The following is a 16,673-nucleotide window of genomic DNA, read 5'->3' on the forward strand; positions in this document are numbered from 1 at the left end:
TTTATTTCTATACCGCCCGGTGGCAAAGCCAATCTGGGCGGTGAACAACATAAAAATTTACAGAATAAAATATACATAATATTTATACTCCCTTCCCCCCCTTAAAAAATTATTAAACACTTAAATGTATTAAAATGGGACTATAACAATATATAATTATACTATCCTAAACTAAACCCCAAAACCCCCAGCAATCCTCACCATCAGGGGATGGGGCCACGAGAGGAATAAGGGAAATCGGGGAACCCGGGAGCCTGGGCCGGAAAAAAAATTAATCTGGAAAGGCCTGCCGGAAGAGATCCGTCTTGACAGCTTTTTTAAAGCTGTCTAAAGATGTTAACTGACGGATCTCATCCGGCAGGTCGTTCCAGAGCTTAGGGGCGACAACAGAGAATGCCCTCTGAGAGGTAGCCGCAAGCCTAGATTTTGAAGGCTGCAGCAAATTCCTCCCTGAGGAGCGGAGAGTGCGGGGAGGATTGTACGGGAGGAGGCGGTCTCTAAGATAGCTTGGACCCAAGCCATTTAGGGCTTTAAAGGTGATAACCAACACCTTGTACTTGGCCCGGAAAAGAAAATCTTCATAAATGTGTCTTGTAGAGGAAGAAATAGAGAAATCCAAAGTGTTTGTTCAAGAGATACTCAGAGTAACTGATGAATTAAGTTCAAAACCTAATTATGATCTTCATTATGGTCCCATTTGGGAACACATCAGGTTTTTTTGTTTGTTTTTTACTGTAATCAACCTTACGGGTTTGTATAACAAAACCCACTGGGTGACCTTGGACAAGTCACACTCTCTCAGCCTCAAGGGAAAGCAATGGCAAACCCCCTCTGAAGAAACTTGCTAAGAAAACCCTATGATAATAGGTTCACTTTAGGGTCACCATATGTTGGAATTGACTTCAAGACAGGCACACACACAAATTAATTTTTAATGGATTTTCAAAAATTCATCCAATTTGTCTTGTCTGATGCCCACAATCTAGCTTTCCCCCCATCATCTGATTTTTGGTAGATACTGTCCACAATTTTGCTGCCCTGGACTGTATGGGATAAAGATATTCATTTTCTACTCACAGAAGTAAATGCAGACAAAGTTTAATAGGTTTGGCTGTCAGCTCACTGTATCCAGATTGCTACAAAATAATTTGGTTTGGAAACTTTCATTTTGGTGATACAGTAGTAGTATGATACAGTAGGGTCAGTTCTGGTTAGTACTTGGCTGGGAGATAACCAACAAATACCAGGTGTTGTAGGCTATATTTCAGAGGAAGGACCTGGCAAAACCTCCTCTGAGGATTCCTGGCCTAAGAAAACCCTATGAAATTAATGGGGTTGCCATATATTGATAGGCCACTTGAAAGCACAAACACACATAGACATGTCTGTACTATAGCTTTCTTTTAAGCCAAAGCCTTTGGTGAGTGTAGTTTCTCCTGTTAGGAGGCAAAAGAACCCAACCATAAATATGATTTGTAAGGGACAACTACATGTTAAGATGTGATTGGTGGGTCTTGTTTTGTTCATTTCCTGATGGTTCCTCCACAGTTGTAAGGACACATATATGATAACACTGAACAACAGGATACTAAGCGGTGATATGCACTACTGGAATGTGGTAAACCCAGTGGCTTATGAGGCACCTTCCATACATTGATGAATGCTACAAGATGAATATTATTTCATAGAATCCACACTGATTTGAGTAACGTTACAGAGTTTCCCATAATAATCTTTTGGAGCCAGAACTGCTGGTTTGAGTGGTCATATTTCTTTTGCATGAGCTGTCCCCCTCTGCCTCAAATAGCCTGTTTTGAATTTTACTAATTTGCTAGACTTACATTCAGTTGATCTCAGAGAAGCAATTTGGACTCAGTTTGATTGCCAGTATATATAACTTGTTGGGTTTTTTATTTCTTTCCTAGGAAGGGGCAATGGATTTACTAAAGGAACTGAAAAGTATGCCAGTTACTCTGGATTTATTGCAGGTAATTCATGTCATTCTGTATTCTCTCTCATACTTTGCTGCTAACTACTCAGTTCTCCCTCCCAGTGTGCCACTCTGTCAATGCCAAATATATATTAATTATTAAATAGATATTAAATATTACTACTAGTAATGAATATGAATAATGTAGTATGATGTTGTTTATTGTGCCCTAGAGACAATCCAGATTCTGGTGCAAGAAAACACTGAGTTTGTAAATGGGATAACTTTAGCAAAACTTTTTGCTTATAGTCATTCTAGTTGCAGTCTAGTTTTTCCCCATCTACAGGGGCCTCCAGAACCAAACCCCAACAGATGGAAAGGGCCTGTTGTATTACATTCCCTTTCAACTGCCCTTTTTAGTTTCTGAGCCTTCAATGTCCAACCCTGCTTCAAATTTTTGATCTTAAAAATGCAAACTTAGAAATCACGATGCAAAATACTGCACCTGGGTGAATATATAAAATCCTACCATGAACAGTATATCCTTGGCTATCTCTTCTGCATTGGCATCAGTGTATCTTGATGACTGGATGTCTCGATATAATAAACAATGGCATTTTAAAACTATAATTAATAAAATCTCAGCCTTTTCAGATTTGCCAAGAGGAGATGCTTCCAGAATACAGCTTTCAGAAGTGCTTGAGCTGTTATTAATTCAGATAATTTTACAGCAATTAAAATTAAAGAGGCCATTAGCAAAATTGTGTCATTGCTCTGGTAAACAGGTATTCTTGTTCCTGTCCCTTGGGTTATTTGGTTTAAATCTAGTTTCTAATACTAGGTAGAGTAGACCTAGATGGGATTTGCAAAAGTGTTGCCTTACTGTTTAATAGGTCTGCTCTAGGATGTAGGATGTAGACCAATGTAGTTACATGAGCAAAGAGCTTGGATTTTTTAAAGTGTGCCTTGTTAAGTCATGAAGTTTAAATTCACTCATTTGAGGTTATCTATTACTCATTAAAAAGTAACATTACTTTTAGATACCTTTAAAGTTATTTTATGTGCTTTAAAAATACACAAAAGTCCTCCCTCCATTACCCCCCCCCAGCAACATTTTAAAAGTAATATTACTTGTGTGAAGTTGAAGGCTTTCGTGGCCGGCATCCATAGTTTTTTGTGGGTTTGTCAGGCTATGTGGCCATGTTCTAGAAGAGTTTCTTCCTGACGTTTCGCCAGCATCTGTGGCTGGCATTAGTGTCTGCTTGATTAGTGCTCTTTGCAAACACTAATCCTCCTTTGCATACCCTCCCACCCAGAGGCCTGTCACTAGCAACAGAACAAGACACATACAATCACTCCTGTCTTTCCAGGTCACACAATATATATACCCAATTCCTTTCCAGGCAAGCATTCTCTGTCACCAGCCACAGATGCTGGCAAAATGTCAGGAAGAAACTTCTAGAACATGGCCACATAGCCCAAAAAACCCACAAAAATATTACTTGTAACACCAAAAAGCAACAACATTACCAGTCCTTTGTCATTTTGAAAAAAAAAATATTGTTGCTTTGTAATCCTCCATGGTGTAGTGGTTTGAGCATCAGACAGTGACTCTGGAGACCAGGGTTTGAATTCTAGCTTGGCCATGTAACCCATTGGTGACCTTAGGCAGATCAGAGAGGAAGACAGTTGTTAAAATGTCTCAATTCTGTCACACATGGGAAGAAGCTACTGCTAGATCTGTCCTCTGCTCATGTTATCTTATGATTATGAATTACTTAACTATTAGAAATTGAATCAATGTGTTTCCTTTTACAGTAATCTATTGTTAATCTATTTCATTTCATTTATTTATTGGATTTATATCTCCCAAAATGGGATTCCAAAATGGGATGCATACCTCCTTATGCTCTGGCGTTTTGGATTGTTGCTTACCATGCAACATTCAGTCTCTTGTTCTGACAGTCTTTCTTGTCCCATAGCAGAAGAAAACAAATCCAAGGCCCTGTGAAGTACATGGGGAAAATCTTCCCTGGGATAAATAAGATAAGAGCTATGAAGAATGTGCATTAAAATTGATATTTCATGGCCTAAAATGAGTGCAACTCTCTGCTTGTGATTTGGTCTTAGTCTTTGGGTGCTGCTTCCTTTTTTGCTTCTTTTTAATTGTAGAATTCTTTTTAATTGGTTTACAGTCGACTCGGATTGGGATGTCTGTGAATGCACTCCGAAAGCAAAGCACAGATGAAGATGTGATTGCCCTCGCCAAATCACTTATCAAGGCCTGGAAAAAACTTCTAGGTGAGGGATAGGGTATATTTCAAGTTTCAAGACAGTATAAGATTAGTCTTGTCACTGCCAGACTGCTTGAAGGACCCATCTGTCCATCATTCTGTTTCTGCTCTCATGGTCATTCAGATTTTGAGGATATACTCACAAGCAGGGCATAAAGGCAGCAGCCTCTTTCTTTTTTCTCTCAACTCTCCATCTTTGAACAAAGAAGCTCTGTTTTTGCATAACCTTTTATTTACGGTACTATTTGTATTAATACTTTAAGTTACCATTATACTGATAGTGGGATGTGGCTGCCCTCTAAAATAGCGGGTCTTCAAAATAAAGGTTACAGAACTTCTTATGTAGTAAATTTGAATTAAAATTCCAAAAATTATTATACTTTTATTCCTTTTAATGAGGAAATATTATAAAAGTGATACCTTCAAGAACTTCCCCCTGTTGCTCCTTCATTTTTACTTCTACTAGAAGTTTATTTTCAAAACCTCATAGGATGCTGTATAAATGAACAGGCGGAGATCATGGCCCTGTCTCTGCTTTGTTTGACTATCATTATTCTAAAGCAGCGGCAGAGGTGCATACCGTCATATCATCCTGCACACAACTAACATCGTCTGATTTTGGAAGCTAAGCAGGGTGGTTCTGAGTTAGGACTTGGATGGGAGACCACCAAGTAATACCTGGTAGGGTGAGGAAAGGATACTGCCCGAAACCAGTTAGAATTGAAAATATTGGACTAGATGGAGTGTTGGTCTGACCTCAGTATAAGGCAGCTTCCAATCTTCCTATAGCATCTAGTTGAACAGAATAAATACTTTACAGTTGGTCTCACATTTGTGGCTTTGACTTTTGTGAATTTGATTCCCCCCCCCCCCCCCCCCCAATTTTGATTAATACGTTCTCTCTAGAAATCTCTCTAGGTCTTCCAGCACAACTCTGCCAGAAGTTGACCATAGAGTTGTGCTGGAGAACCTATACATAGCTTCAATTCACAGCATACAAAAGTTTAAAAACGGTGAAAAAATGCATGCTCTTCTTAAAACCTTAATGTTCAAATGCCATTTCTCAATAACCCGAACCTGCAAAGTTTCATGTGAAGCACGGAAGCTGAGGCTGAGATGTTGGAGCCTACTGTAATTATGATGGGGCTGATGGAGGCACTGGCTGAGGAAAGCTCTGTTTTAATCACTCTGCTGCCTAATTGGACTATACTAGGAGCAACTCCTTTACCACTAGAACTTACAGGATTTGGCCAGTAGTTAAGCTTGTTTTATGAATGAACAAGGGCTTAGAACCTGTTGGACATCTGCTGGGTAGAACACAGTTACCTTTCAGGACTAATTTTTTGTTCTTGCTTGTTCTCTTCTTTTCTACTCTTTTTCTACATCCAGATGCCTCAGAGGATAAAAGTGATGAGAAGAAAAAGAATTCTTCTTTGCCAACTTCGTCTTCAAAGGAGAGTGGTGACTCAAAAGACCAAAGGTAATGCTTCCTTTTGCCAGAGATAGTGTTCTTGCACCTAATGCTTTCCTCATATCCTGGCCTTACTACAATGTAAATGTTAGTACATTTTCCTTACCAGCTAGTTGGCTGGAAGAATTATAGATTGATATCAATATATTACGTCCGCTCAAAAGGAGAGGGTGCCTGCAAGGAAATGAATTAGGGTGGTGCCTTTTAAAAAATTCTGTGGTTGTAAATGGGAAAAAAATAAATGTCTACAAAACACGGTGTCCTTTGTGAGTTTATTTTGGTTATCTTTGTTTATGATTTGATTTACTTTCATTCCTTCTTAATTCTCTCTTATGCTCGTATTTCCTTTATTAATAAAAACATCTTTTCTGATTTTGTTGATTTTCTTTGTGTTTCATTTTTTAAAAAAGTAACCCATTCTTATCCCTCCCACACATGCCCATGCATGCACTTACTCATACACACACCTCCTAGGCAGCTTAAAGTTTATTTCTCCGAGGCATTTTGTGCTTCTCATTTCACCTGAAGCAAGAATTATTGTACTGTATTGGGTTCATTTCTCCAAGTGGAAGCAATAATACCACCCAGCAGTCCTGCAGCCTTTCAACTTGAAGCTATGTTGATAACCACCCATATTCCAAATTGCAGTGAACTCTGATTCTGTCCTTTACACACAGAGCCCTGGCATAGTGAAGATTCCAGAAGTCTGTTGTGCATCCATCTTGTATAAGTTTTCCTTTGATACATCACCCAGAAGTGATGCAGGGCGCCAGTTCTAGGACATTATAATTTACCCTCTTTGAGATTGTCATCTTAAACATTGGATTATGATGCTTTAAAGCATACTCTGGGTGGAAACACAAGGTCAGTTAATTGAGCAGCTGCTCTTAAAATCTTGTCCTCTAGTGGTTAATTTCATGGAGAGTTGATTCCCTGTAGCTCATGTATGTACTTCATTTTTGCAACTCTGTAAAAACTTGGAGAAGCCGATCTATCCAAATTGTTGCATGATCGGATGTTGCAAATGGCAGCTCTTTCTAAGGTTGGCTATTCCGTTGCTACATAAACGTTACTGTTCCTTTTCAGCTTGAGATAGTGTTTTTCTCCTGGACTTTGAAGGACCTTTTATGACAGGGAGCTGACACTAGGTGGAGCTAGTAATACTTGCTTTAACCACTGTGTATTTTAATCCTTTGGCAAGAGGTGCCATCTTGACTATATTTAATCCAAAAGAAGCAGCAACCGAAATTTTTATTAATGAATTGATTTTTATTCCTCTGCTCCATTTCTCAGTTTAAACTATTGGGGGGGTATGGATCATTTTATTTGAAGTTAAATCAAGTTCATACACTAAGGTAGCATGCCTAGGAAGCATGGCTTAAATCTGTTCAACTTTTGCCATGTAAGTTGTTTTTTTTTTTTTGCATTTTCTGTTATATTGAAATTGACAGAACTGCGTAGGGCAGTCGTTTCACCTGCCGGATTAGCTGTGGTTGCCAAGAGAACAGCAGAAACTCCATATTTTCATGTGCTGATTGGACTTTAGTCTTTTTCCTGCTTGAAAGCATTGCAAGCCATGAGCTTTTAAAGCCAGACTGGAGCTCTGCATTTGAAACTTTCTCATTCTCAATATTTATTTAAAAACAAATAGACTTGAAAGCACAGTGGAAAATACTGTACTGAATGGTTGCTAAATGATTATGTAAATCCAACAAACAAACAAACAAAAATAATCAACTTATAATAACCACCAGGCGAAAAGTTCAACCTGCTCTTCTATTCAAAGATAGCCATCTTGGGGGCTGTACAGACTGCCTGCAGCCGCCCTTCTAGCGCCAAATCGGGCTGTGGCAACCGCATGCTGTGGCCCCAATCTTGCCTTTCCACGGTGCAAAAGAGCTGCAAAAAGCGGCTCCTTTCTGTGTTGTAGGAAGGGTGCCATAGCTACCAACACTGCAGCTTTTCTGCGCTCCTTTGCTGCTGCGTCATGTAGACACAGTGCCAGAGGACCACCATGAAGCTGTGTGGTGTGGGGCACCACGCTGGTATGAGAGTGGAGTTGGGGTGTGCGGCGTATGGATGCCATGCCCCGACTCCACCCCCGGACTGGCCTTAATGCCCGGTCTGTACAGCCCCTTAGTATGCATCAGTATGTGAAAAGTATATATTGTAGCACTGTTTAACAGAGAAATAAGTTGGTAGCATGAGCTTTTGTAGACTTAAGTCTACTCCATCAGATGGATGATGGAGTGAAATTTCTGGGAACAAACCTTTACAGCTGTAAATGAGTTGGTTGCATGTGTGAATAGCATTAGAAGTGCAAAACTTGTGGGCAGGAGGAAAGACATTGCTGCAGAAAGCCAAGGTGAGTATTATTGTTGTTGTTGTTATTATTATTATTATTATTATTATTATTATTATTATTTATATAGCGCTGTAAATTTGCACAGTGCTGTACCTACAAACAAAATAGAGTAAACCTGTCCATGGCATACAATCTAAGAAATAATAGCATAATACATATAAATAATACATAACAATACAGGAAAGGGTTCAATAGAACAGGCAACAAATTAAAAAGTCAAATAACAAATAATAGTTATGTATGAATTTTATATTGTTTTAACTAGATTATTTTAACTGTTTTTACATTTTTACTGTAAAGTTTTTTTAAAATGTTTTTATTTTGTGGGCTGCCTTGGGTCCCTTTTTTGGGGGAGAGGCAACATAAAAATGAAATAAATAACTGAATAGTGGAGGGAGTAATTGGAATATAATGTGGTTGCCTATTGGAAGATTGGAAGTTCAAGGCCCGAGTGCTATATGATGGGGCAAGCTCCCATCACTCATCCCAGCTTCTGCCTACCTGGCAGTTCGAAAGCATGCAACTGCAAGTAGATAAATAGGTCCCGCATAAGTGGGAAGGTAACAGTGTTTGGTGCAGTCATGCTGGCCTCATGACTACCAGAGCAACCCTCGAACAATGCTGGCTCTTCAGCTCAGAAACAGAGATGAGCAGTGGCCCTACAGCCGGTTACAACTAGACAGTCATGTCAAGGGACTACCTTTACGTTTTTATATTAAACAGGCCAGGCTCTGTGCTAGAATACACATACACAAAACCCAGAACACTTCAGTCCTGGATATTCCATCTCAGATCTCCAGAACGGCAGTCCTTGAATTAAAAAAAAAATGCAATGAAAGACTGGAAAGAGAAACGGGAGAAGTGGAATATATCCGCAAACTCCAGTCCACCAACAGTGGGTTGAACAGAGACAATGGTTTCCCGATATAGCACTAGTTAACACCCTAGCATCATGGAGGTTGCCTTGGACAGTTTATCATATCTCCTTTCTACTTAATAACCCTCCACCAGTGTCCATATAAATGTTGGTTATGTGGTTGTCTACCCACCTTGGCTTTAGGCAACTTCTTTCCTCTTGCCTTTATTCCCCAACAACCATAGTTGTCATCTTACCACCATACCCACAAGTTTGCATTTCTGTTGGTATTCTAACATGCAGCCAGCTCATTCATAGCTATAATGGTCTGTTCCTAGGCACTTCCCACCATGCGTCTTCAGTCTATGAAAGCTTATGCTACCAACCTATTTCTCCCAGTCTCAAAGGTACTACAGCATTCCTTTGCATACTGCTGTTCTGTGTTAGTCAATCACCTCTTAAGACCACATACACACACCCTTCCACAAGCTGAGAGGAAGCATGCACTGGGGCTTACAGAGCTGCTAGCCCTGGATTTAAGCTAATGAGACAACTCACATATTGCAGGAAAAGATTGTGTGTGTGAGTGTGTGTGAGTGTGTGGGGGGTTTAGAAGAATCAGGGTGCTAAAATGCAGCCATAATATGAACTTATATGAAAGCAATATATATCCATTTGTTCTCTTCCTCATAGAAGCCGTTTAAACAATGGAACTGGAGCAGGGTCTACGTTTTTTTACATGTCTTTGGAGACTTCAACATAGCTACAGTCTGTTTGCAGTAAAAGCCAGTGAAGTACAGTGGTTTGAGTGTTGGACTAGAACACTGAGACCAAGGATTGAATCCCCACTTGGTCATGGAAATCCACTGGGTGATCTTGGAGAAGTCACACTCTCAGCCTCAGGAAGGCAAAGGCAAACCCTCTCTGAACAAAGCTTGTCAAGAAAACTCTGTGATAGATTTGCCTTAAGGTCTCCATCAGTAAGAAATGACTCGAAGGCACACTACAACAGCCTGTTTGCTGACTGAATTCAGAGGCGTAGCCATGTCAGTCTGGAATATGAAGGATCTTGTAGCACCTTTGAAACTAACTGCAAAAGAAGTTTTCGTATAAGAATCGTTCTACTTCCTTAGGGCCTATCAGGCCTTGACTAGAACTTTTCTTTCACCCACTGTCAAAGGTGCTACAAGATCCCTTTGCATACTTCTTGCTCAATGTTAAGTAAACATTCATGTAAATCCCACGGATCCAATGTGGCTAATGAGGAATAGTAATGGGATTTTGGTCAGGATGGTGAGAGCTTTTTACTCAGAGCAGATACACCAGTTTGTTGTGGCATAGTGCTAAAGACCTCTGCTTTGTATGATCCACTTCAGCACTTCCCTGTTCCCCTGCTATGCATTCTTCCCAGTCCTGGTGGCTTGTAAATGCTGGAGCCCTTCTTTTCAACCTTTGTGTAATGGCAACTGAGTAGAATCCACTGCTTCAGAAACTGCAGTTGATCATGAGCAGGAAGATAGAAGATTTTTATTGTGTTGTACTTCCATTGTAAATTGTCCTGGAATATTTTAGGATGAATGGTTATCTAGAATGAATGAATGAATGAATGAATGAATGAATATATAGTATATTGTATATGAATTGGTATATTGGCTACATTTAATGGTAGCAATTCTCCAGGTTTCAGATTTGAGATTTTCCAAGTACTACCACCAGATGCCAGGAGTAAGCTAGATGTTTAATTCAATGTATTCGGAAAGATGACATTATGTGTAGGAAAATGGATAATACTATTGACTCCAGAAGGAAATTGAAGATAGGGAATTCTGACTGGGTGGAGATATGTATACCCATTTGCTGATGCTACCACTGTGCATGGAGATGGATCGTAAAAATGGATGAGTTGAATGAGTCATTGGACATATCTTCTTTGCAAGTTAATTTGATTTTACCATAATTTACAGTTAACATGATCTCTTCCAATGAATCATGGAAATAAGTTTATTATGTGTACTTATATTGCAAGTCCTACTCACAGCCAAAATATGTGTCCCATAGTCTCTTTTTTAGGGCTGTGGGACATAATGACTTGGGGTGTTTTTGCTGTTAGCCGCCCTTGAGTCAATTCTAACTCATGGTGACCCTCTGGATGAGACATCTCCAAGTATCCCTATCTTCCATTTCACTTCTCAGGTCCTGCAAACCCATGCCCCTAACCCCCCTGATTGGGTTCATCCATCTGGTTTGCAGTCTTCCCCTCTTTTTTCCATCCTCTCCTGTTCCTAGTATTATTTTTTCCTAATGATTTTTTTCTCATTATGTGGCCAAATTATAATAGCTTAACTTGATAATCTTGGCTTCCAAGGAGAGCTCTGATCTGATATGTTCAATGACCAAATTATTTGCTTCTTGGCTGCTCATGGTATCCTAAGTACTGTTCTACAATGTCACATCTCAAATGAGTTTATTTTCTTTCTGTCTGCTTCCTTCACTGTCCAACTCTCACATCTGTACATGGTAATGGGTTATACAGTGGTTTGAATTATTCTGACTTTAGTGCTCAGTTGTATGTCTTTACTCTTTAGGATCTTTTCTAGTTCTTTCTTAGCTGCCCTTCCCATTCCCAGTTGCCTTCTTATTTCTTGACTGCAGTAACTATTCTGGTCAATGTTTGGTCCTAGGTATGAGAATTCTTTATTTCAATTTCCTCATTGTCTAGATTGAATTTATATATTTCTTCAGTAGTCATTATTTTGTTTTCTTTATGTTCAGCATTAAACCTGCCTTTGCACTTTTCATCTTTAACTTTCCTTATTAACTGTTCCAAGTATGTGCTGGTTTTTTTTGCCAATATTATGGACTCATTGGCTTTTCTTAGGTTGTTGATGTTTCATCCTCCTGTATTCACTCCTCCTTATTCTAATTCCAATTCTGCTTTTCTTATGATGTTTTCAGCATATAGGTTGAACAGATAGGGTGAAAGGATGAAGCCTTGTCTGATCCCTTTGCCTATTGGGAACCACTCTGTTTCTCTGGATTCTGTTCTGACAGAGGCCACTTGTCCTTGGTACATGTTTCTTATCTGGATTATCAAATGTAGTGGCACTCCCATCTCTTTGAGTGTGTTCCATAGCTTTTCATGATCTATGCAGTCAAATACTTTGCTATAGTCTATGAAACACATGCTGATTTTTTCTGGAATTCTTTGGCGCGTTCCATCAGCCATTGTATGTTTGCGAAGTGGTCCCTGGTACATCTCCCTTTCCTGAATCCTGCTCACACCTCTGGGATTTCTCTCTCTATATGTTTGGAGTCTATGCTGCAAAACATTGAGCATTATTTTGTTTGCATATGAAATTGGTGCTATTGTCCTATAGTTGCTGCAGTCTTTTATATCTCCTTTCTTGTGGATTGGTATATAGAATCATAGAATCATAGAATCATAGAGTTGGAAGAGACCACTAGGGCCATCCAGTCCAACCCTCTTCTGCCATGCAGGAAATCCAAATCAAAGCATCCCTGACAGATGGCCATCCAGCCTCTGTTTAAAGACCTCCAAGGAAGGAGACTCTATCACGCTCCGAGGGAGTGCATTCCACTGTCGAACAGCCCTTACTGCCAGGAAGTTCCTCCTAATGTTCAGGTGGAATCTTTTTTCCTGTAGCTTGCATCCATTGTTCCGGGTCCTGTTCTCTGGAGCAGCAGAAAACAAGCTTGCTCCCTCTTCAATATGACATCCCTTCTATGCATTGATTGTTTCCAGTCTGTTGGCTACCTGTTTGTTTTCCATATTTGTTGGCATATTTTAGTTAACACTAGAGTTGTTTCTGTTTGTGAGCATTGTAGCAGTTCGATTGGGGTATCATCTGTTCCTGGTGATTTATTTTTCCCAGTTTCTCTTATTGCAGATTCCACTTTTTTGGAATTTGGGCTTCATCTTCATGTGATTTCTCTTTCCATATGTCATTCATTTCCTCATCTCTTTTATATAACTCTTCTGTGTATTGCCTTCATTGTCTTTTTATTTCTTCTTGATCCTGTATTATATTCTTTTTCTCTCCATAGAACATCCTTGCCTTTGGTTTGAATTTAGCTTTGATTTCCCAGATATTTTAGTAGAGGTCTCTCATTCTTCCCCTTTTGTTGTTGTCTTCTATTGTTCTACATTGGTCATTGTAGTATTTTTCCTTATCCCTGTGCACTAGATGTTGCAGAGTTGCATTCATGCTTCTGCCCCCCCCCCCCCAATTTTCCTTTGCCATTATTATTATTATTATTATTATTATTATTATTATTATTATTATTTTCTTATATCCCACCTTTTTCCCAATATAGGGATTCAAGATGGTTCAACTCTTTCTTTTATTGCGTGAAGAGTTTCATCTGGGTGTTACTGGACTGGAATTCCCATCAGTCTCAGCCAGTTTAGAAAGTGATGAGGAGTGATAGGGGTTCAACATAGAATCATGGAAATATGCAGAATCCATGTATTCCTCATGCTTATGTCCAGATTTAGTTCAGTTCAAAGTAATGAATATTTTTGTATTTTTGTCATACAAGGCAGAAATTCAACAGAAACTATGTATATGATTTATTGGGGAATTCTTCTATGTAATGAAATGGAATGAATCAGTCCAGTGGGATTTGTGCAGAAGATAATTTCAGTAAGTTTTGCTCATAGCTAACTCACAGGACAAGACTAACTGATGCTTATATGACCATTCTTTTTCTGTTGTATGCCTTCAAGTTCTTTCTGACTTAAGCTGACCCTAAAGTGATTTTGGAGGAGGTTTGCCATTGCCTTCCCATGAGGCTGAGAACATGTGACATGTCTAAGGTCATCCGGTGGATTTCACGGCTGAGCAGGGATTTGAACCCTGGTCTCCAGACTCCTAGTCCAATGCTCAAACCACTACACCACACTGGCTTTCTATCTGGCTGTTAAAAAACAGTCCCAACTCAGGCACTAAAAGCACTAAATAAATCCTGTCTGATCTTGGAAGATGAGCAGGTCAGCCCTGGTTAGTACTTGGATGGGAGACTCAAGCAGTACCAGGTGCTGCAGGCTATATTTCAGAGGAAGGAACTGGTAAAATCACCTCTTGAGTATTTCTTGCCTAAGCAAACCTTATGAAATTCATGGGATTGCCTTAAATTGACAGATGATTTGAAGACACATATAACACCCTTTAAGGGCATTGTGTATGTATGTGTCTTCAGGTTGCCTGGATTACAAGATAAAGATTACAAGATAATGCATGTGGAGTATTCTGAATAATCAACGGAGCTATAAGACATTGAAGATTTGCTGGCTTGTAATAATTGACTGTCACCCAGCTATATATCCTTGCAATGTGCTTTGCTCTGAAGCATATTATAGTTCTTCGTAATGAGCAGAAGGTCTCACAATCTAGTTAATATTTGTTGGGATTCAGGGTGTTTCCTAGACTGCCTATTTTCTACCTTCAATTGATTTTTTTTCTCTTACATCAAAAACTGGGAACTGTATGTGTAAAGCAGAACACAGATTTTGAGGTATCAATGGAAACATGATGGAGGTAAAACTCCAGAATAATACTGATCTTCACCTTGCCTTTGAATTCTCACCTTTTCTTACAAGAATATTCATTTACAGAGATTGCCTGACATTGGCTGAATAATTACTGGGTTGATAATTATTTGTAATACTTGGCCAATTCCATTGCTGCCAGTTTTCCCCCCTTGGTTTTGTTATATTTTAATGTATTGAACATCACCCAGAGGATTCTGGCTATTGGGGAATCTGAAGCTGGAATCCTGTTGCTGTGTTATGCTAGTGGTTGTATTTTCCCAGAATTCTGCAATGGCAAAAGAGGCAGATAGAACCTGCCACCTCTAAGCAGTTTATTTCTGTGGCACCTTATTTCCTTCAGGGCTATTGAATCCACAGCCATTTTTCTACTGCTACCACTGTCTATGCTGGCATAGTTAACACCAGCATAGGGTACATAGCAGCAGGATTCTGATCTAAAAGTGTAATTATTCAGTTTTTGTCCCCTTTTGTTCCAGAATTTCTAATGGCTAGTTATATTCTGTTCCTTGGAAAATATTTCATAGTAATGGTCGTACATTAGACCACCTACTCAACTGCGCTTTTAGGAAGCAAACGTTAAAAATTCTTCTTGACTCTGCCCAGTATTTATATATTTCTTTCCACCTATAACAGTATTAGAGAGCAATATCTAGCTCCCATCCTCAGAAATTTGAGGGAAAGGGAAGATGAAAGCAAGCTGGCTCTGCTATTGCAAGGAGTTGAGCCTTTTATTTACTCTTAGGGTTGCCTTGTTCGCAGTGAAAGCTGCTATTCTACTGAAGCAAGAAGAAGAAAAGGAACCCAGATAGATTGTTGTGCAAATTGCAAGAACAGTGTAATCAGAGCCATATATTTTAAATTTTATAGAGATTTCTTTTAATGTAAGTTTTAACTTTGTATGGTTTTTTTTTAAAAAAAATAGAGATTACTTTTTATATAAGTTTTAACTATGTATTTTCCCCCCTTTATCTTGTATTCTTTGAATGGTCTGGAGACTTATTCAATAAAGATGTGTGTGTGTGTGTGTGTGTGTGTGTGTGTATATATATATATATATATATGTATATGTATATGTATATGTGTATGTATGTTTATATTTCTTTCCACCTAAACGTTTACATTGGTTTACAAAATGAAATTAGTATCTAACTTAAGAAAAAGAAATTATTTAAATATGAACCAAGAAAAATGCTTCATTCTTTGGTAGAAAATTCAGGACAAATAAGAAGAAATCATTTTTTGCAGAGAGCATAATTTGTGTATGGAATTTGTTGGCTACAATATGGCCGCTGGTTTAAACTGCTTTAAAAGGTGAGCTAAATGAGGGAACTGATAGGGATTATTAATCTTGACATCTTCATGCCACAGTATGAAGATGAGCAACAGCTGGAGATAAAAACCTCCTTCTTGTTCTACTTGTAGGTTTCTAACAGCAATCTACTTGGTCACTGATGAGAAACAAGATCATAGATTAGATGGTTCTTAGACCTGAATCAGCAAGGTGCTTACATTTTTAATATATGTGGAGTCTACTTTTAGGATAGGACTAAATACTCTAAAGACACAAGATCCCTTCTGATCTTGGAAGCTAAGCAGGGTCAACCCTGGTTTGTTTTGGATGGGAGATCACCACCAAATACCAGGTCCTTCAGAGGAAGGAACTGGAAAAACCACCTCTGGATATTCCTTGCCTAAGAAATCCCTATGAAGTTCATGAGGTTGTATAAGCCAACAAGTGATTTGAAGGCGCACACACACACACTCTCTCTCTCTCTGCAGTGTGCCCTTGATATTTGCTGGAGTTTGGTTTCAGAATCTCTGTTGATATCAAAATCCATGGATGTTCAAGTCCCATTAAATATTATGGATAGTGAAATGATGTTCCTTATATAAAATGAAAAACATTAAGGTTTGTTTTTGGGAATTTATATACTATAAAAATATTTTCAATCAATGGATGATGGTATCTGTGGATAAAGAAGCTGTGGATACAGGTGGCTGACCATACATTTAGGTAAAGAAATGTAATAGAAAGCTCTCTCTCTGTTTTTTTAAAAATAAACCTTAGAATAGATACCTGTGGACCCGAACACTGAGGTTTGGTTCCAGGACTCCCTATGGATACTAAAATCCACAGATACTCAAATCCCATTAAATACAATGGCATAGTAACATGCTCTCCCTC

At 38.9% G+C, this 16,673-nt stretch overlaps 1 protein-coding gene across 2 annotated transcripts in view; it reads left to right on the plus strand.

Moving 5' to 3' along the window:
* Positions 1–16,673, plus strand: part of TCEA2 (transcription elongation factor A2) — a 34,148-nt gene that overhangs the window by 5,423 nt on the left and 12,052 nt on the right. For both annotated transcript variants that reach the window (XM_042464146.1, XM_042464147.1), the window contains exons 2-4: positions 1,926–1,988; positions 4,126–4,231; positions 5,614–5,704. In XM_042464146.1, the coding sequence (XP_042320080.1) occupies positions 1,926–1,988; positions 4,126–4,231; positions 5,614–5,704 (260 nt within the window). The remainder of the gene's footprint in view (positions 1–1,925; positions 1,989–4,125; positions 4,232–5,613; positions 5,705–16,673) is intronic.

This window comes from Sceloporus undulatus, chromosome 4 (assembly GCF_019175285.1).
Source record: "Sceloporus undulatus isolate JIND9_A2432 ecotype Alabama chromosome 4, SceUnd_v1.1, whole genome shotgun sequence".
In the NCBI taxonomy this organism is placed as follows: domain Eukaryota; kingdom Metazoa; phylum Chordata; class Lepidosauria; order Squamata; family Phrynosomatidae; genus Sceloporus; species Sceloporus undulatus.